The 19,703-nt window shown below is 40.0% G+C and overlaps 1 protein-coding gene across 1 annotated transcript; it reads left to right on the top strand.

The window, feature by feature from the left end:
• The first annotated feature begins 2,376 nt into the window (after positions 1–2,376).
• Positions 2,377–17,531, top strand: RDM1 (RAD52 motif containing 1). The gene is made up of 7 exons (XM_081933890.1): positions 2,377–2,623; positions 5,269–5,448; positions 7,503–7,625; positions 9,452–9,617; positions 11,020–11,109; positions 12,327–12,415; positions 17,025–17,531. The coding sequence occupies exons 1-7, from the start codon at positions 2,540–2,542 to the stop codon at positions 17,103–17,105; spliced, it is 813 nt and encodes a 270-aa protein (XP_081790016.1). The 5' UTR covers positions 2,377–2,539; the 3' UTR covers positions 17,106–17,531.
• Positions 17,532–19,703: the final 2,172 nt, after the last annotated feature.

A 19,703-nucleotide genomic window follows, 5' to 3' on the forward strand; every position in this document is an offset into this window, starting at 1 on the left:
TGATTTTGGATACCCTAAATCTTCTGCTGAGTATCTTCCCTCCTTCCTTCTAGCCAGAATGATGTAAACAATTTATTAAAGTTTTATACCACTTGACTCCCAGAAACTCTGGGTGGTTTACAAAAACATTTAAAAATGAGTAGCATTCCAAAAATACAAAACGAACAGGATTAAAAGATGGGAAGGAAAAAACATATGGATGAGAACAAAGAAAAAGGAGTGTCACTTATCCTCAACAAAGAGCCTCTTTGCAAAAACTCATGTCTCCCAGGCCCTTTAAAACACCAACAGCATAGGTGGCATTTTATGGACAAGGCGTAAATATTTCCGATATCAAATTTTATTTCATATTGCCCCTCATACTGCAAAATATTCCCCAGAACACATTTTTGCATGGTAAAAAGTGATCAGGTTCAATTTATATCTGTAATTCTAAGCTCAGATACATATTCATATATATATCCCATCTTTATTATTTTTAGAAATGATTCAAGGCAGTAACCACTAGACCAAACTGGCTCTATTTGAAGCAAAACAAAATTTAAATATTTAAAGCAAAATTAAATTAAAACATTTGAATTAAATTAAAACGTTTAAAACAAAAATCAGTAATATATAGTATGTCAATGAAGCAAAACTATATTTAGCCAGAAAAGTCATTTTAGGTATATATTACCTACTCTGTCAAATGTAAATTTCATTTTTTGAATAAATCACAACTAGGCCGCTTTAGATTGCATGTTGTGTTAACTCAGTCCAGTCATTTGTAATCCACAGGACTAATGAACCCATTCAATCTAGAATTATTCCACAAAACTCTAATCACAGTTCAGCGTACTGTGTAAACTACTCTGGTTTTTTGATTAAGTTCATGGGTTGCCCTAAACTGTGTTACTGAACTAATTTATTAATACAGTATTGGTTTGAATAAAAGATCAACAATAACCGCAATGACTTGATTCAACCAATAGATGGCTTAGCCATCAATAGCTGAGCATTTTATAATTATTTCAGGGCTGATACATAGTGCAGAGGTTGTTGTTAGTTGCAAAGTCGTGGCCAACCCATCATGACCCCATGGACACCATTCATCCAGGTTTTCCTATCCTGTACCATCCTCTGGAGTCCATTTCAGCTCAAGCCTACTGCTTCAGTAACTAGTGCAGGGGTGGCGAACACGCGGCTCTCGAGCCGCATGCGGCTCCCGGCCAAAATGAATGCGGCTCTTTGCCTCTTATCATTATTTTGTATACTGTGGCTCTTTGCCAAGTTTGGATTTTGTCCCTTTCGGCACTAAACCCGGATCGCGCGCTCCCTTTCGGCTCTAAACCCGGAAGTACGGTCTTGCCCCGCCCCTGGCGACGCGATGACGCTTGCCTGCGCTCCACCAGCTCGGCTGGGAACGGAGACGTTTCTCTGCTCAGCAATGTCTTCAGTGGAGTGGTGGCAGCCTGGCAGGCTGAGCCTGCGTCCCTTTCAGGCTCTCCGCTCCGCTGAGGAAACGTCTCCGTTCCTAGCCGAGCTGGTGGAGCGCAGGCAAGCGTCGTCGCGTCGCCAGGGGCGGGGCAAGACCGTACTTCCGGGTTTAGCGCCGAAAGGGAGTGCGTGGTGTGGCTCTCTGACTCTCAGTTTAAAATTTTGGCTCTTTTTGTCGAACTTGTTCGCCACCCCTGAACTAGTGTATAGGTAGTCCTTTCTTACTACCATTGGTTATTGATTGTTCGTAGTTCCGAGGACATTGAAAAAATGACTTGTGAACATTTATGACCATTGAAGTAGCCCCATGGTCACATGATCAACATTCAGATGCTTGGCAACTGGTTCATATGACTGTTGCAGTATCCCGGGATCATGTAATCATCTTTTGCAAAGCTCTGAGAAGCAAAATCAAAAGGCAAGCTAGGTTCACTTAAGTATGTTATTAATTTATTAACAGCAGAGATTCACTTGACTGTGGCAAGAAAGAACAAAAAAAAAAAAAACCTCAGTAGCTGTCTCCCCTCAGCAACAGAAATTATGGGCTCAATTGTGATCGTAAGTCGAGGATTATTTTATAGAAAGAAAGTGAAGACAAATAAGAGAAGAGCAGCGTCCAAGAAGAAAAACGGATCGCCTTTTTTACGCAAAAGTAAAGCAAGCCCAGGCGTTTCGTAGCGTTTGAACATGCCTTTCCTATTTCAATTCTAGGGAAGAAAAACGAGGGTTTTAGGAAATACCGTCCCTCACGATATTAGGAAAAGGGAGTCCTTTTCCTCATCCTTGTTTTGCTTTCCTTCCAAATTAGTCAAGAAAACGCACCCCAGCGCTTCCTATTAAGACCGAGCCTACTCGCTCTGACACTAAAAAGGCTTCTTTCAATGGGACTCCTCTTCCTGCATCACGTGGCTTTAGTTTCTCCCACCAATCTCCGAGCTGAATCCAGACGTGCTGCAGGAGTACTGAAGTTCGTGATCTCCATTCGCCCCCTTTAGGCGGGAAGTACAGGGTGTCTTCCCCCTCTCTACATTTATCCCTTTTGCCCCTGACGGTCGTGCCTGGCATGGCTGAGATTGTGGAGTTCCGCGTCCCCCCGGGGAATGGCCGGACTCTACTAGTCTTGGGGCTGGAGTCGGAGGCATCAGAGGCAAGTAACGAAAAAGCAAGGCTGGGTTTTCCTCCAACCATTTCCCTACCCGTGTGTCGACATCTTTTCAAAATTTCCGGCCACTTTTTCAATTTGTGCATTTGTGTAAGCCAGCAAAAGCTGCTGTTGCTACCTCTCCACCCGCTGCTTCTTTGTTAATAATATTTTATTGGCAAGGAAGTTCTTTGAGCTTGTGGGAACCGTGTTTGAAAAACGCCTTCTTCCCGCCTTAAGCGTTGGTGGCTGCTTAGTGGGAATCGCTGGATTTAGCGGCATTTTGGTGCGTTGCCCCTTTGCGGGCGGCGGGGGTGAAGGCGAGTGTGTATGCGGCCGCAGTAAAACTACACAGTACGCTTTGCGCAAGCAGTTCGTCCTTTTTTTAAGGCTTCAATTGATTGAACTTAGGATACCCTTATAGCATATTTAGGTACCTAAAATTTGCCGAAGCCGGTTTTCAAATTGTGCATCGGTCGAGTAATAATTCTGGAGCTTCCATCTCTTCCTTTCCAAAAACCGTTCTATATAGGCTGGGCTGTTGGCTGACCCATATTTTATGGCTTAAGTTTCCAAATCGTATTCTATTGAAAGAAGAAGGGGAAAAAATTCATAAAGTAAAATTCAACAGAAGTTAGCTGTTGTCTAAAAACATGGACTTTTATTCTTTTGCAAGGCTTGATTTTTGTTGCCTCAGACTAAATAACTAATTTTACCTTATTTTTAAACAAAGTTTGCAATGAAGCATATTATTGTTATAAAAAAAGTAGTGAAAACTCTTGTGAAAATGTCCTTAAAGAAGTACAGGGCTTGGGGAAAATGCTCAATGTCTGATTTATGGCAGGGATTTGCACGTACACATAGTCCTCAACTTATGACCACGGTTGAGCCCAATATTTCTGTTAAGTGAGACATTTGTTAAATGAGTTTTGCCCCATTTTTCGACCTTTCTGCCATAGTTGTTAAGTGAGACTGCAGTTGATAAATTAGTAATCCAGATGTTAAGTGAATCTGGCTTCCCCATTGACTTTGCTTGTAAGAAGGTCGCAAAAGGTGCTTACATGACCCTGGGATACATCAAAGGTCAAATATGAGCCAATTGCCAAACATCTGAATTTTGATCACATGATCATGGGGAATGCTGCAAAGGTCACAACTATGGAAAACGGTCATATTTTTTAGTTCTGTCATAACTTTGAATAGTCACTCCACTTGTAAGTAAAGGACTACACATATAGTACATTAAGCACCCTTAGTTCCACCTTCTTTGAGCATTTAGTGGTGCAATATGTAGCTAAGTAGGGACACTGACAGTTTTATCTGTTTTTATAAATGATATGGTTGGAAAAAAGACATTTACCCGTGGCAGCGTACACACACACACACACACACACACATATTTTTTAAAAAGCAAAACTAATTAAGACATCCCACTAGCATAACCGAGTCGTTGAAATATTAAAAAGTGGAAGATCTTTTTTTTTTTAATTGTATAGGCACTTTTGGGGAGGAATCCCTAAGCTAGGAAATTGAGAATTCACCATTGAGAAAATTGTCTTGAGTTCATAGATAAACAACTTCCATCCAATTTTTTGGATTTAGGCTTATTTTTTTATCAGGGCTATTGGTAGAGTCTTTATTACTTCCCTTTCCACCCAACAAACCTTTCTTTTTGAAAAAAGTAGATAGGTTCACAAATTAAAAACACTTTACTGACCTACATACTTCTAAAGATACTGGTAATCCTCGACTTCCAATGGTTTGTTTAGTGACCATTCAAACTTACAACAGCACTGAAAAAGGTGACTTAGGACCGTTTTTCACTCTTATGAATGTTGCCGCATCCCTATGGTGATGTGATCAAAGTGCATTGCTTGGCAACTGGCTTCTATTTGTGACAGTTGTGGTATCCCAAGGTCATATAATCCCTTTCTGGGACCTTTTGACAAGTAAGAGTCAATGGAGAAGCCAGATTCACTTAACCATGTTATTAACTTAGTAATTACAGTGAATCGCTTAACAACTGTGGTAAGAAAGGTAAAATGGGGCAAAACTCACTTAACATCTGTCTCACTTAGTAACAAAAACGTTGGCCTCAATTCAGTGGTGGGTTCAGGGTGGTACGCTCCGGTACGGGTGCAGCTCCCAGCTGCCACTGTACTGGGAAGGTGTTTCCGTTGGGTCCATCCACCCTCCCTTGTTTCTTACCTCATTTTAAGCTAGTGGGCCATTTGCCCACGCACATGCATCTTACAGCACCTGTACGACACTCCGCCGAGCAGCTGGAGAATCGCAGGATGGTGGGTGTGCATGCGTGCGCAGCGCATGTGCACATGGTGGACGCCCGGCCCCGTCGCAGCATACTGGTTGCGACGGGATCCGGAACCCACCACTGCCTCAATTGTGGCTGTAAGTTGACTCTACAACCTGCCAATGTCCTGTACTCTAAAGATTAGAGGTATGCATACTGGAAGTCATCAGCCAGCATGAAACTGAACCACTATTCAAGGTTTGCCCAACAAAGCAAAAATGACCAGTCTTCAGTTTGCCTTCTGTCCAAGCCTAATCAACTTTCAGGAAAAGCGTGATTCTTCACAGATACTGTCTTTTCTAATAGATTCCTTTGTGTGTTTGCCTCCCCCCCCCTCCAGCATGCTCTCCATCATACCTTCTCTGCCTTTGGACTGCTCCATTCTGTAAGACTCCACAGAAATGCTCCAGTAGCTGGCCCTGGCTATCATGCCTTTGTTAAGTTCTACTCTGCCCGAGATGCCAGCAAGGCACAACAGGTGTGCAACGGGAGGTCACTGTTTCAGAAAACTGCTCTGAAGGTATGTCACTGCATAATCTAAGATATGGAGCCCGCAGCTCCTGGTAGACCAGTGATGGCGAACCTATGGCATGTGTGCCACAGGTGGCACGCGGAGCTATTTGTCAGGGCACGCGAGACGTGAGCTGACTTCACCCTTTTTTAAAGCCATTTTTCGCCCTCCCCAGGCTCCAGAGGCTTTATAGGAGCCTGGGGAGGGCAAAAATAGCCTCCCCCCCCCCCCCCGGAGGCCCTCTGGAGGCTTCATGAGCTTCTCTGAAGCCTTCGGAGCGCTTAAAACGACCCTCCGAGCAAACCGGAAGTCACTTCCGGTTTGCTCAGAGGGTCGTTTTGACTGCTTCGGAGGCTTCAGTGAAGCCTCCTGAAGTTCCCTGAAGCCTTCGGAGGGCTTCCGGGGGGGCGGGGGGGCTGTTTTTGCCCTCCCCATGCTCTTATAAAGCCTCTGGAGCCTGCGGAGGGCGAAAAAAGCATGCAAAAAGGGGGGGTGCGCCTGTAGTGCGCACATGCACACTGGGGGGGTCACGCATTGCATTATGGGTGCGGCACACCTGCACATGACCCCCCTGCACTCCCCCCACTTATGGCATGCGAGCTAAAAAAGGTTCGCCATCGCTGTACTAGACTATGATTTGCTTAATGGTGTTTTACGCAATGAAATATAACTGAACTTTACAGACCTCTGTGGTTATGTTCATACAACACTGTAAATTAAAACCTAAGAAACTGCACTAGTACTATATGTGAACCAAATGCTACAGCTGAAGGTCTTTTAAAGTAATGAATTACTGCCTTAGGATAGCTCTCAGTGATTTGAAACCTGATTTTATCAAGATCCTGAATAGTTTTGAGCAGATAATCTAGAATGTGCTGACTTTTTCCTTGGTAGGCAAGTTGTTTTACCCTGCCAAGGGATGCAGTGAACTTTCCTTGGAGTAAGTAAGTGAATGTCAAGGTCACTAAAGCATCTGTTCTTTGATCCAAACTGCAAAAGGGTATTCCCTCTGGTATTTCATATGCAAAGCAGCCTCATTAATAGTTGGGGTTTATTTCAATATTGTTAACACTGTAGCATCTCTAGCCTTACATCGTTATCTGTGAAGACTTTGATCCTGTTGGTCCTGAAGAAATGGACAGGACTTTTGAAGCTATAAGCATGCCACCTGTATCTTATATCCATGTTTCTCACATTTGATTAAGGCCTCCCAAAATAAGGCATGTGACGTAAATCCAAGCCAAGGTAAACTTTCTGCTTGCACTTAAGGAGGCATTGTCTCACCCCTTCCTCAAGAATTGACTACTGCATAATTTTCAGCCTATCTCTAACCTTCCCATTTTAGATAAAGTTGTTGAGAAGCTGTTGTGTTGCAGCTCCAAAGAGCTCACATTTTAGCAAATTATCTGAATCTCTTTCAATCAAGTTTCAGATTGAATGCCATCATGAAACAGGCATTGGTTGCACTTCTTAATGACCTCTGGTAGGCCCAGTATGCAGGTGATACGATATATCCATGCTGACCCTTCTTGCTCTCTTGGAGAGCCACTCTCCTCAAAGTTTCTGAAGTATCCCAGGATGCTGAATTGTGGACTGTTGACTGTATACAGACAGTCCATTTGTAAATTGGGAACACGTACAACTTTGGGATTGAAATGGTGAACTATCTTAGAATATGAAACACTACAGAATCAAATGTGTTGGCTAAAAATTCAGCATATCTGAAGGTAACCAGTTCAAGTTAGTCATGGAATGGAGTTTCATTTTATCGGTTCTTATATTGGTAACGAACAGTTTTCTTTCCAATTTCTACATGTTTAATTGAAAAACATTAGTAAATATTTATGAAGAGCAAAAAAAAATGATATAAAAATATGTCCATCTTTTTTTATCTTATTTGTAAAAGATAGGGAAATACGTGTGTGGATTGTTGGTAGCATTTTTCCTGTTAGATTCTTAGCAAGGGTGAAATTCAGTCTTTGATGGCTTCATTTTCTTTGGGAGAAAATGGTGTTGGTGAGGTTTTATACACCCTTCTAATGAGATATTGAATTCTTTTTCAGGTTTGCATTTGTACCAGACAGAGGGCCCTTGCAAAGCAAACATTACCTTTGAACAGTTGCAAAAGCCAAGAATTAGCCAATTACTACCTTGGTTTCAATGGTTGGTCCAGTCGCATCCTCACTGTAAGAATTACCTAGTCTTTAATATTGTTTCTTATTTTTCTATTTTCATAAGGGTGCTAAGACTAAATATAGCAATAGCAATACAACTGGCTCATATGCCACTTCATAGTGTTTTACAACACTCTCTGAGCAGTTTACAATGTCAGCATATTTTCCCCAACAATCTGGGTCCTTATTTTATTGACCTCAGAAGGATGGATGAGTGAACCTTGAGCCTCTTAATGTCAAGCTCCTGGCAGTGGGCAGAGTATGCCTGCAAGTCTTCATTCTAATCACTGCACCACAAGGACAAGAGAAGACATTGTTGAGTAGTTGACCACATGTGATGAAAGCGATCTAAACTTTCCACTTGTTGACATATGTGTAAATTAAATTACCACAGTCCAGTGGTAATTGGATTATCAGACAATTCCCATTTTCCCTATCCATGCTGGCATAGAGAGGGAAATACTCTACTCCAATGCACCTAGAAAACAGATAAGGAAGATGCAATTAAATTATAGGTGATACTTTGCTAACATGGGGAGCTGTTTTAATCGATTGTTTTTTGATACATAAAAATAAATGTTCATTTTCTACTTCCAGCACTGTGATGTTCTAAGAAGTGTTTGGAGAAAAATATTAATTCAGGCAAATCTATATTGGTAGTTGTACTTCTTCATCTCTGGATGTTTATTTCTTTTCTGATTATGGTCTGTTTATTTACATATCCGTTTAGATATTTATTTATTTAGATTTGTTTGCTGCCTACCTTACCACAGTAACTCTGGGCAACTTACAATGTTAAGAAGGATAAATACGCCTCTAATATGAATAAAATACTTTTAAAAGTACAAATTATCAACTAATTAAGAGATGTGAAGGGAGTAGGAGGAGCAGGGAGGTTGGAGGGATTTGTCATTAAGCACCAGCAGTGTAACACTCCCCTATTGAAATCCCAGGCTAACTGGCAGAGCCAGGTTTTTGGTTCTTACAAAAGGCCAGGAGAGTGGGAGTTGAATTCACTGTCAGGGGCAAGATGTTCCAAAGGACAGGAGCAACAGCAGAGAATGCTCTTCTGGGCCCCAGCAGCCAGGCCAATGGGGCCCTCAGCATGCCTTCTCTGCTAGCATGGGTAGGGCAGACCAATCCCATTGTGATAGACAGTCCCTCAAGTAACCTGGACCTATGCCATGAAGGGCTTTAAAGGTGATTGATGAATCTTGAATTGTATCCGGAAACAAACTGGCAGCCAATGCAGTTGACAGAGCAATGGTGTAACAAGGACCATGGGCCCCAAAAGGTTTATCCTCCCTTGTAAGATTTGATTGAGATTGGCCTAGCCATCCATTTTTTGCCTTCCACTTTGGTCATTGCTTCTATATGGTGTGACCCTGTAGTCCTTTTCTCTCCTGAGAAATGGGATAAAATCTACTTAAAAGCTAGTCCAAGGTGTTTTTTTTTTCAAAATACCTTCAAGGCCTAATGAAAGAGATGAATAAGTCCTTCCTTCCTTCCTTCCCTCCCTCTCCTTCCCGCCAGAGGACAGGGGCACATTGAATTCCAGAGGACAGGGGCACATTCTTCCATTTGTTCTCACTCCTTCTGGCTTGTTCTTGACTCTGTCTCTATGTGAGAGACAAGGTGCTTATTGTTTCATGAGAATAGGGAGCTTCAGAATGCAAGCAAAACAAGAACTGGGCTCATGCTGCAGTGCACTAATCTACATAATGCAAATGTTCTGCAATAGAATTATGGGAAGGGGCATGAAAAAGAATCCAACGTAGGATGGATAAAGGTATGGACTCTTGCTTTTCCTTCTATATTTTACTCGCATAATGGAACAGCTGCAGAATGTACCTGGCTTTGAAGATGATGAGAAAGAAGAAGGAGGAACATTGCCCAGACCCCATCATTCAAAGTATCTTTGTGTGCAAGAATTAAATATCCCAAGTTATGGGATCTATACCAGAGGGATTGGTGTGGCTGAACTTCATGTGGACCCCAGTCAAGGTAACATGGGAATGGAGAGGGTAGGGAAGCTAAAGTGAAGTACCCAAACGGAATTAAAAGTAATACTATCACTTACAGTGCAGTCAGAAATCAGGTTTTTCCTTTCTTAGATGGGGTTTTGCCCACCGAAAGAATCACTCTTGGGGATGATTCTTAATGAAGGGCTATTAAGGACTTCAATGACATTTCCATTCCAATAAAAAGCACAGCTTTTTACCCTAAACCATAACTTAACATGTTATGGTTAAGTTAGGGTTTAGGGTTAAATGTAGATAGAGACTGTGGGTTGGAAAGGTGGCTCCTAATTTTTGGAATCTGCAGCAAGTTGAAAAATGGCTAAATAGTTTGACTGGGTTTAGTTTCTAGTCTCCCTCAACCAGGTATCCTCCAGCTATGTTGGGGAATAATTATCTGAAGTCCCATCTAGTTTGGGAAGTGTAAGAGTTTGTAGAACATTGGAATCACGGCAGGGGTGGCATTCACTTACTTTCCCTACCAGTTCGCAAATGTGTGCACACGCATGCTCTTCACCTTCAGCGCATGTGCTTTGATTGCACACGTAGCTTGTATGCATGCATACAGCTTGAAAATGTGCCTAAATAGAATGGCATAGAGCCGGGGCAAGTGGTCAGGCTCACCTGTGATTTCACTATCTGTTTGGGTGAACCGATCCAAACTGGCTGAATACCATCTCTGAATCACGGGAAGGTATGGTTAGTGCTAACCTGATTGAAGAAAGCTTGATTGTAGATAGATTGAAATGTATTTGAATATAAGATGGAAATATGCTCCATTATATTCATGCTGCATGTCCTTTGAGGAGTCCCACAATTAAAAAACCAGGTGATTGCAAGTTCTAGTCTTTTCTTTGGCATAAAAGTTGGCTCAGTGATTTTGGGCTGGTCACTTTCTCAGCTCAACTCACGTCACAGAACTGTTATAAGGAAACATTACTTACGCCACCTTGATGGGATATAATTACCTTCTTCATTATCCTTGAAAATAGGTTAAACAGACGTGATAACCGGAGTAACAACAGTGCACTATTCAGCAAACTGATAATAAGGGTTAGTTTTATGTGCAGACTCACTGAGTTTCATAGCCAGATAGTACTCAAATTCACTATGTTCCAGGCTTAAATCTACTACAGTGGTAGAACTTTGTTAAACCAGTGTTTGCCACATAAAAAGATTAGTGTAAATAGTACATATATCAATTTGTATTAACTTTATTTTCTTATGTCAAGTAAAGTTTTTTATTTATTGAATCTGAATTAAATTTGAACTGGCTATTGTGTCAGAACTGCCATTTTTTGCCGGGGGATGGCTGACATTGATTAAAAAATGTTCAGCAGTGCTTGAGCTACCAAGAAAATCTGTTATTTTGGATTTCTGTCTTTCAGAGTTTCTCACAGCCTCCCGCAATGCTCAGAAGTTTGCAGTGCAACAGGCACTTTCAGATGCATTTCGAAAAATACTCTTCATCATCTTAGGCAAGACCATCTACCTTCCTTATCCTTCTGTACTTCCCTCCATTTCCCATCCAAGGAAATGTTTGAATATTTTTATAATTCCAAGGATATCAAACTATTTGTTTGCTTTAAGTCACACCTTCAATTTCTTTTTTTCAGAGTGGCTTCTTTCAAATCTTAATCAGATTTCCTGAATTTATACTTTGCTCTAAACCTGTAGGTGGTTTGTTTGCAACGTAACATACCACAGGAACTGAATTTGGCTTGTTCAATAAACAATGGTTATATGGATCAAAGCTTAGTGTAATTTCTAATTCTTTTGTGAGTATGAAGAGCAACAAATTGCAAATAAAAATGTAAGTGTTTTCCCATGAAGTGTTCTTGAAAGCCTAGCTGTAATAAGAAAGAGAAGCAAGAATGTGCAAAGCCAAGGTTCATTGTAATCTTATTCGTCATGCTAAATTGCAGTAAATCATTTTTTTTTACTTATTCTGTATACACTTTCTCTAAAACTTTTTCAATTTGGCTCAAATTGTTCATGTCATCTACGGTAGCACTTTCAACCTCCAGGTGAGTTGGATAAGAGCTTCCGTTATTCCAATTAGCTATTGGCGAGTTAGAGAGTACAAGTTGAATGGCCTCTTAACATATTCTTCACATTGTTGTGAATACATTTATCTGCTCTGTACTTTGACTTTTTCTTCTCAATGTATTCAGCTTCATGCTTCCCTGTATCCCTTCTCTGTGCCTTGTCATCTTTCTATTTGCCTTCAAAGAAACTTTGTTTTTAGTCATGTCAGTAATAATGAAATAACTTCATCCCCCGACTCTTCATTTCTCTCATGTTACCTGCATCATGGGAACTCCTGATTCATTTTGTTGGTATATTTACATTGTTGATATTTATGCTCACACCAATATTTTCCAATTGATCTTTCCTTTCACCGATTGTCATATTTCAGGGGCACATTACTGTTGATTGTTATTGAGAAATAAGTTTAGCCATTGCTCAGGAGATTCTGCCCATGAATATCGCATCTAAATTGATCTTAAATCTTACTTTCAAACAGATAAACTAGTTATAGTCATTGATTATAAACACTTTAGAAATAATAAGAAAGCATTAATAATTTTAGTTCAAAAATCCTAAGTTGAGAATCTATAAAATCCTAAATTTCAGAAATGTTTCAAACTCTGTGTTTGGTTTGTTCAAGTTGGCCTTTTTTTTTTTTTTTCAGAAAATGGGAAGTTGGCAGTGGAGTACAGCTGTCCTGAGAATGACCCCATTGACTGTTTATCAGAAGAGGAACTCAGGGGTCAGATTCAGGTAAACAGAAGTCCCTTTTTCAGTTCATTTGCATACCCTCAAATTTCTTTCTTTTTTATTTATTTTATCAACAAAAAAAATACAAAGCAGAAAAATGAGCATCCAGCACTAATGAGGGGAAAAAAATGTTGTGTACAACTACCACTAACCCAATGTCAATGTAACCTTGAACATTAAAAAATCCACCTGAAAAGTAATTTGTTTTAAAAAATACCTGTTAAGTTCTCTCCTTACATAATAAGATTACTAAATATTTAGTATAAACTTTCCCATCCTTATTTAACAAAATACTATATTAAATAAACAAATATTCCAGATGAGTTAGTCTCTGTCTAATAATCATATTGACTCAACATCTAACTATAATATACAGTATGTGTAAAAAAAGGAGAAAAGGTCAACAGGTTAGTTCAAACAGTACATTCATCTTCAAATCCTTCAATTAATTTTCTGTGATTGCATTAACATGTAAAAAGTCCACTAATGGCTTCCAATCCCTCAAAAAAGTGTCTAGTTCCTTGCCTCTAATCAAAGCAATTAATGCGATCTCTGTCAGTTTTAATTTTAATTCAGTGACTTTTAAAATCCATTTTTCAACAATTGGCATCTCTCTTCCTTTCTAATGCTTAGCAAGTCTACTGTTTTTTTAATTGATTTATGCATAATAATTACAAGAAAAGCTTCAGGTTTCATTAGTATTTGTATCTTAAATATTTTCTGTGTTATCATAATTAGGTTTATCCAGTATGGTTTAACATGTTTACAAGACCACCACATATGATAAAATGTACTTGGATTTTGTTTACATTTCCAACATTTGTTAGAGATTCCTCTATACATTTTTGCTAGTCTGTCTGGGGTCAAATACGAATGATACATATATCATTTTATAACAATTTCCTTTCAAACTAAATCAAAGTAAATTTTAAACCATTGGTCCATAAATGGTTCTTATTTATCCAGCACTATGTTATACCCCAAATTTTTCATCCACTTTACCGTATAATCTTTGACATATTCATCTTCCAGATTCATCTTTTTAAGTAATCATTGTACATACTTTTATTAATCGAACAGGTGAATCAAAATATTTCAAATCCAAGGGAAAAGCGTATTTAGAGAGGCTCCTGGAGATCTCTGGGGTGGAGACTAGTTCAGAGCCATAAAATCTTCCAAAGGAGGAATTTCATTCATAAAGACAAAGAAGGAGGAAGTTGCCATCTTAGCTCAGCCTTTACAGATGGTCAGGAAACAACAAGTCCAAAGTTCCCATACATAGTTTAAAAAAGAGTCAGTTCAACCATCCTCTCTCTCGCAATTGTAGTCAAAAATTATTTTTTCATTGTTTAGGGGAAGTGAAAGTAAATTTTTAACTCTCTCTCTCTCTCCTGTGAGAGGGAGAGATTTTGCAAGTGCCGCTTTTTCCGAGGGGGGTGGAAATCCCCCCCTCCAATCTTAACTCTTCCAAAGGTTGAAACAAAGTTCTAAAAAAAAACTGCAGTTCATCAATTGAATAAACCAGTGAAAAGACTTGGGGAAATTCCCCACCTCACCGCACTTCAGCTGCGTCTTTCAAATTGATTATTTCCTTCCAGGCTCCGTTCGGCGAAGGCGCGTGGTGGCATTCCGCGCACCCCCCACACTTTCCGGCTCATGGGGCAAAGCTGGAGACACACACAAACACACACCCGCAGCTGCAGCTGTTCCAGGGGGTCCCAGCAAGCCGCCCCTACGGCCCCTCCAAGGCACCCTGTGCTCCCCCTAGACTTAAGGGGAGCCCACCGGAACAGCGGACGCACGCGTCCGTCGCCTTCAGCTACCAGAAGTCGTCTCCCATACTTTTATTAATCATTAGAACATAAGTTGATCTCCAATTCAACAAAACAAAATTCAAAACTAATTTTATCAAGTTTAATCTTTTCAAAAATTCTATAATAATTAAACCAATCACAACAAGTCCTTCACTTACTAATTATTCTCTTGTTTTTATCTTAAGTTCCTCTTCTTTAAATGTCAATAAATCCAAATATGTCATCCATTTGCATTCCAATAACATCTCTTTTCTATGTAGTACTCCATGGGGTGATAGCCAAAATATTTTGTTAGCCAATCTTTCTACCATACACACCCAATTGATTGCCTAATGATACGATTCTTAAAACCAGAGTTATCTTTTATTTTGTCATATCACAAATAAGCATGCCACCCAAATCTCAAATCACCTTCAAGGCCTAACAATGTCAGATTTTTCAAAGCTATCCAATCTTTTAATCATTCCAAAGAACAAGCATCATAATCTTTTAACTTGCTTTCAATTAGCAACCTCATCTCTTGGTATCATAAGTGTGTGGTAGCTGAAAGGAATGACTAGAAGCAATTATCTCTCACAAGCATTTTTAGAATGCAATTATTGCTGGAGCATTTATCAGTTTATCAGACTTGGACCAAATAGGTACTAATGAGAGACAAGTGGGCTGGAAACTAGAGATGCTACAGGTTGACACTCCAACACTGCTGACTTCCCAGGCTTGAAGGATTGTGAGTGGTCAATCCTTAAGAAGGATTGTTTCCAGTTTAATTAGCATCCATAGAAGCACAGGGTGCAAGTGTCTCATGTATAGGCTTCCCTTTACAACCTCTATTACAATGTATTGGACATAATAGAAAGAAGTGTTTCTTGGTGAAATGACTAAACTTTTGCAATTCATTTTCCAAGAATGCCAAGAAATGTATCAACGTGTGCAGTCTTTCAAATATTGTCTACCTCTCTTGCCCACAGGCTGTATATTCATTTCAAATTGTGAAAGTATGGGAAAGATCTAGAATTTATGCTTCTTTGACAAGCTGTGCCCACTCTAAAATGATGTTTAGAGTCCTCTTAGAAAAAACACAGAGCTAAAGATTGGAAACTGTGGAAACTGCAATCCAACTTAGCTGAAAGCTGTCTAGTCAGCAAAAGCCACTTTAAGCAACATCATAGAGCCATGGTATCAAAATATGGACCATGAATATTTAGAAGAAGAAGAAAAATCACTAAGCAACATATGCTGGAGACCAGTGGATAAATGGGAACAACTGTCACCATTAGCACTCCTCAACCTGAAATCCTCCAGATACCATTCTGATAATCCTGGTAAAATAAGAATTGAAGCTCAACAAAAGCATAGATGATTATCAAATCTTCTGAGTTTCTTAGAAGCATCTGACCAGCCTTTCATGAAACTGTCTATAATTAGCTGCATCTTTTATCTGACATATAAGGCTATTCTTCCTTTTCAAAGATGGAACTGCCCTCTTAATATGATCTAGCATTTTTTTCAGTTGACTGTGGAATAGGCCAGGGCTGCGGCCTAATAGCAGGCCATGAACTGTTTGGAAGCGGGGCAAAGAAGTGGCAGGCATGTGCGCATGCACATCCCCATTTGCGCAAGCAGCAGGCAAGTGTGTGTCATGTGTGCTGCCACTCATACAAATAGAGCTGCACACATGTGGTTGCCCACCACTTGCATGGAACCATACCCTTCTCTCCCCCTCCCCTCCTTCGGCAATAAAACCAGAAATGTTGGGGAATTCTGAAATAGGGCATAGGATGAAAGACAGCAAAAGAAATAGTGAATGCATACTGTACATATTTTATATATATACAAAAATATATAAAGTGTGCTAGTTGCTATGCCAGCATGTAAGCATGACTAAAAATGACCAATACAGAACAGGACAAAGTATATCAAAAATGTACCCCAAAATGGATCAGCTTAGGCTGCACTCCTACTTCCCAAAGAGAGAAATATAAGATAGTTTCATCATGTACTTATTGTCCAAATACTGTGGACTTTTTGGAGATAAATCTGCAGAGCTAGAGTAGAGCATTAAAACAAGCTGTTGGTCTTTTAGAATGTGTTTGCATAGTTAAACCATGTTTTTTTTTAAATAGTATTTGCAGAGTGCAATAAGTCATGGTTTCTTTAGTCGTAGTTATTGATTTAGCTACAGTTGGTTGGGTTCAGTAATCACATCTGCTATAGCTTTAAACTAAGGTGGCTTGATTCATGTACTAAAACAACTACAGAAAGCTTTGTATGATATCTTAACAAGGCTTTATCTGAAAGATGGAGAACTTGGATTGACATAAGTAACATCCTATGTCAATTCAAGGGTTTCTTGTGAAAATTTAGAGGAAAAGACAGAAAAAGAATGAAATTGTATGTACCCTGTTTCCCTGAAAATAAGACCTCCCTGGATAATAAGCCCACTCGGGCTTTTGAGCGCATGTGCTATAATAAGCCCTACCCCGAAAATAAGCCCTCCCTGAAAATATTGCAACACAGGAGCAGCCATGAGGGGACCGCCTCTTGCACCTCAAAAATAATAAGACCTCCCCGAAAAAAAGGCCAAGTGGGGTCAAAAGAAAATAAGGTCGTCTTATTTTCGGGGAAACAGTAGAAGGAGCCAATTCTTGCTGTTTGGGGCGTCTGTTAAACTATGTAGAAAGCATCCAGGAAATTGGAATTTTTCAAAATGCAATGTATTAAAAATATGTGACAATTGAAAAATTCAGCCTTGCAAATTATCCTGTAAATTATCAAATGTTTCTTCCCTCTCTTCCCAGATTACTGAATTGTCATTTTCACAGCTAGACCCTCTAGGAGAAGAGGAGGGCTTGTGCAATTTTAACATGGATGGAGAATAGCAGATTATTGACACAGATTCTGTTTTCTTCTTGCTGATCTGGAAGGGTATCCTGTTCTCTCCTAAGCACATTTTCCATCATCCTGGAACTGGGTTCTCCTTGTTTTTGGACATTTCGGTGATGAAGCTACCAAATGCAAGCTACCAATCCAAGGAAAGACTAATTGCCTATTTATAATTAGTGATGATTGGAAATGCAGTAATACTTTTATGGTTTTTATATTTTTCTGATCAATGGCTTACTGATAGAAAAGACAATTTGACTCTATATCTTTTTTTTAAATAGGCAGCAAATATATCCACTAAAATGGATATTAGCTTTCTATCATAAATGTCACAATAGGGTGATTAGTCTCCCCCCACCCCACAAATCATTGCAAATTGAGGGAGTGGGCCAATAAAAATAGAACGAACTATTGAAAAGAAAGGAAGAAGCAAGAGACATTATTACTTTTTACTTTCCTCCAGATTTTACTCAACTTTCTCTCTAGTATAGTTCCTACTCATCCTCATTGCCATCCCAGAAATAAAACGTCTGGGGATGCTATGGTCAGTATGCTTGTGTTTGTGTGTGAGAGACAGGTTTCTGTATATAAGAATAGTCAGTGGATATAGAGCGAGATCACACAATATTATCAATGGGAACATACTATTTTACAGGAAAGTAATTTAAATTGATTATTAAATGAAATAATTATTTTTGTGCTGCCTTGTCCATTTCTTCGAAAGTAGATTTTGGAAGGGGTGTGTGTAACAACAATAGCCATAGCAAATCACTGTTGCAAGATGATGTGATAATTTAATCACCCCAAATCTCCAGCAACCATTTATCAATTTTCACTTTAATGTTCTTTGGAAAAGTCTTCCTATGGAAATCAGGCTGATGTCCCTGATTAAGATCCAAGTTGTTCTGGAAAGCATTTTAATTTATTTGGAATGTTTTTTGTTGTTACAGCTATTTTTTCCATAGTTGTCATTTTTAATATTCTCAAGGTTGATTTTATGTTTTTATATTTACCATAGATATTTAAATTGTCCCACTGATAGCACTCATGTAAGCTTTCAGGAATTGGGCTGCTTGCAATGTGATACAAATGCAATAAATAAATTAGGTGCAAACGAAGAAAGTTGGATGTTGTACATGAAGTTTCTGTCTCTAATTTATCTGCTGCTTCTTCTGAGGGTGATTCTGTAGTATTGCAGGCTAACTCTGCCCATAGTCTGGAGTTCAATCCTCAAGGTTGACTCAGCCTTCCATACTTCCGAGGTCAGTAAGATGAGGTCCCAGATTGTTGGGGACAATATGCTGACATTATAAAATCAGAGAATGCTATTGGGTGGTATATAAGTGCTATTGCCCTTCTTCCTCCACTGTTTATCCCTCTTTTTTCGAACCTTGGGTAATTTACACTGATGTCTTTTAGTAGCTGGAGAATGATAGCCAGTCCTTATAATCTGATTTTCAGTTGAAATATGCAGTATTCTCCATTATGGCACTGAGCCCCACCTTCCCCCCCCCCCCAAAAAAATAATCACAAATATCTGTGTGATCTCATGAATCAGTTCATTATCTATAAAAGAGACCACAACCTATATTGTTGCCATGGTTCTGGCATTCTATGATGTTAGGAATCATGATAAAATGTCACAACCAAATGGAACCCTTGGAATACCTTCTCCATTACTAACCTCACTAGGGCAGCCTCCATATGGAATGACATGTGGATGTAGTTGCTTGGTAACCACATAGAGTCGCCTCCAGGGCTAGATGTCATTTTCCAAGGCAGCCTTTACTGGGGCATATGAAAAAGATGGGACGGGTTGCGGCCTCTGTTACCCTTCTTTTCTTCCTTGGAATTTTACTGGTGCCTCTTAGGTGGTTGGATGCAGCGATACAGCCGTGCCCAACCTCATGCCATTGTACATTAAAAATCCTCAACTGCAGCAGGACTACCAATTTTCATGGTCTCAACCATGTGCCTGTTCCAGAGCCATTTGGTCATCCCTATGTTTTTGTCATGCTGTGAGTATTTAAGTCTTGGTGGCAACTATTACACCTATAATTGAGAAGGGAAGTCCACTTTAAGGGAGGAAAATTTTTGTTACAAGTAAGAGGAAGATAAGGCATAATATTCTCAGGTATAGTAAGCATAAAGGTGAAAAGTTGTATATCCTGAAATCAGGGACGTGCGGGCAGGGGAGGCAGGGGAGGCAGAGCCTCACCGCTCTCATCATGAAAAGGAAAAAAAAGGGAAAGGGGTAAAGGAACACATGGTCCCATTCCCCGCCTTCCTGAGTCAACATGAAGGGGGCCGCGGCTCGCGCTCCACGGTCCTGCGGCTCATGCTCCATGGCTCGTGCTCCGCGGTCCCCTTCATGTCTCAGCCTCCTGCACACGTGGTCCCATGTCCCCGCCTTCCTGATTACATCACCAGCCTCACCAGCCATAAACCTCACCGCACATCACTGCCTGAAATGTACAGGTCTTATTCATAATGCTTTGGACATTGTGGCTTCTTTTGTTTTGGCAGCCAGTTTGGTGAAGCTAGCCACTGGTTTGTAAACTATGTCAATATGTTGACATTATAAAATCAGAGAA

This window comes from Natrix helvetica (genome assembly GCF_964273705.1).
Source record: "Natrix helvetica genome assembly, chromosome: Z".
Classification (NCBI taxonomy): domain Eukaryota; kingdom Metazoa; phylum Chordata; class Lepidosauria; order Squamata; family Natricidae; genus Natrix; species Natrix helvetica.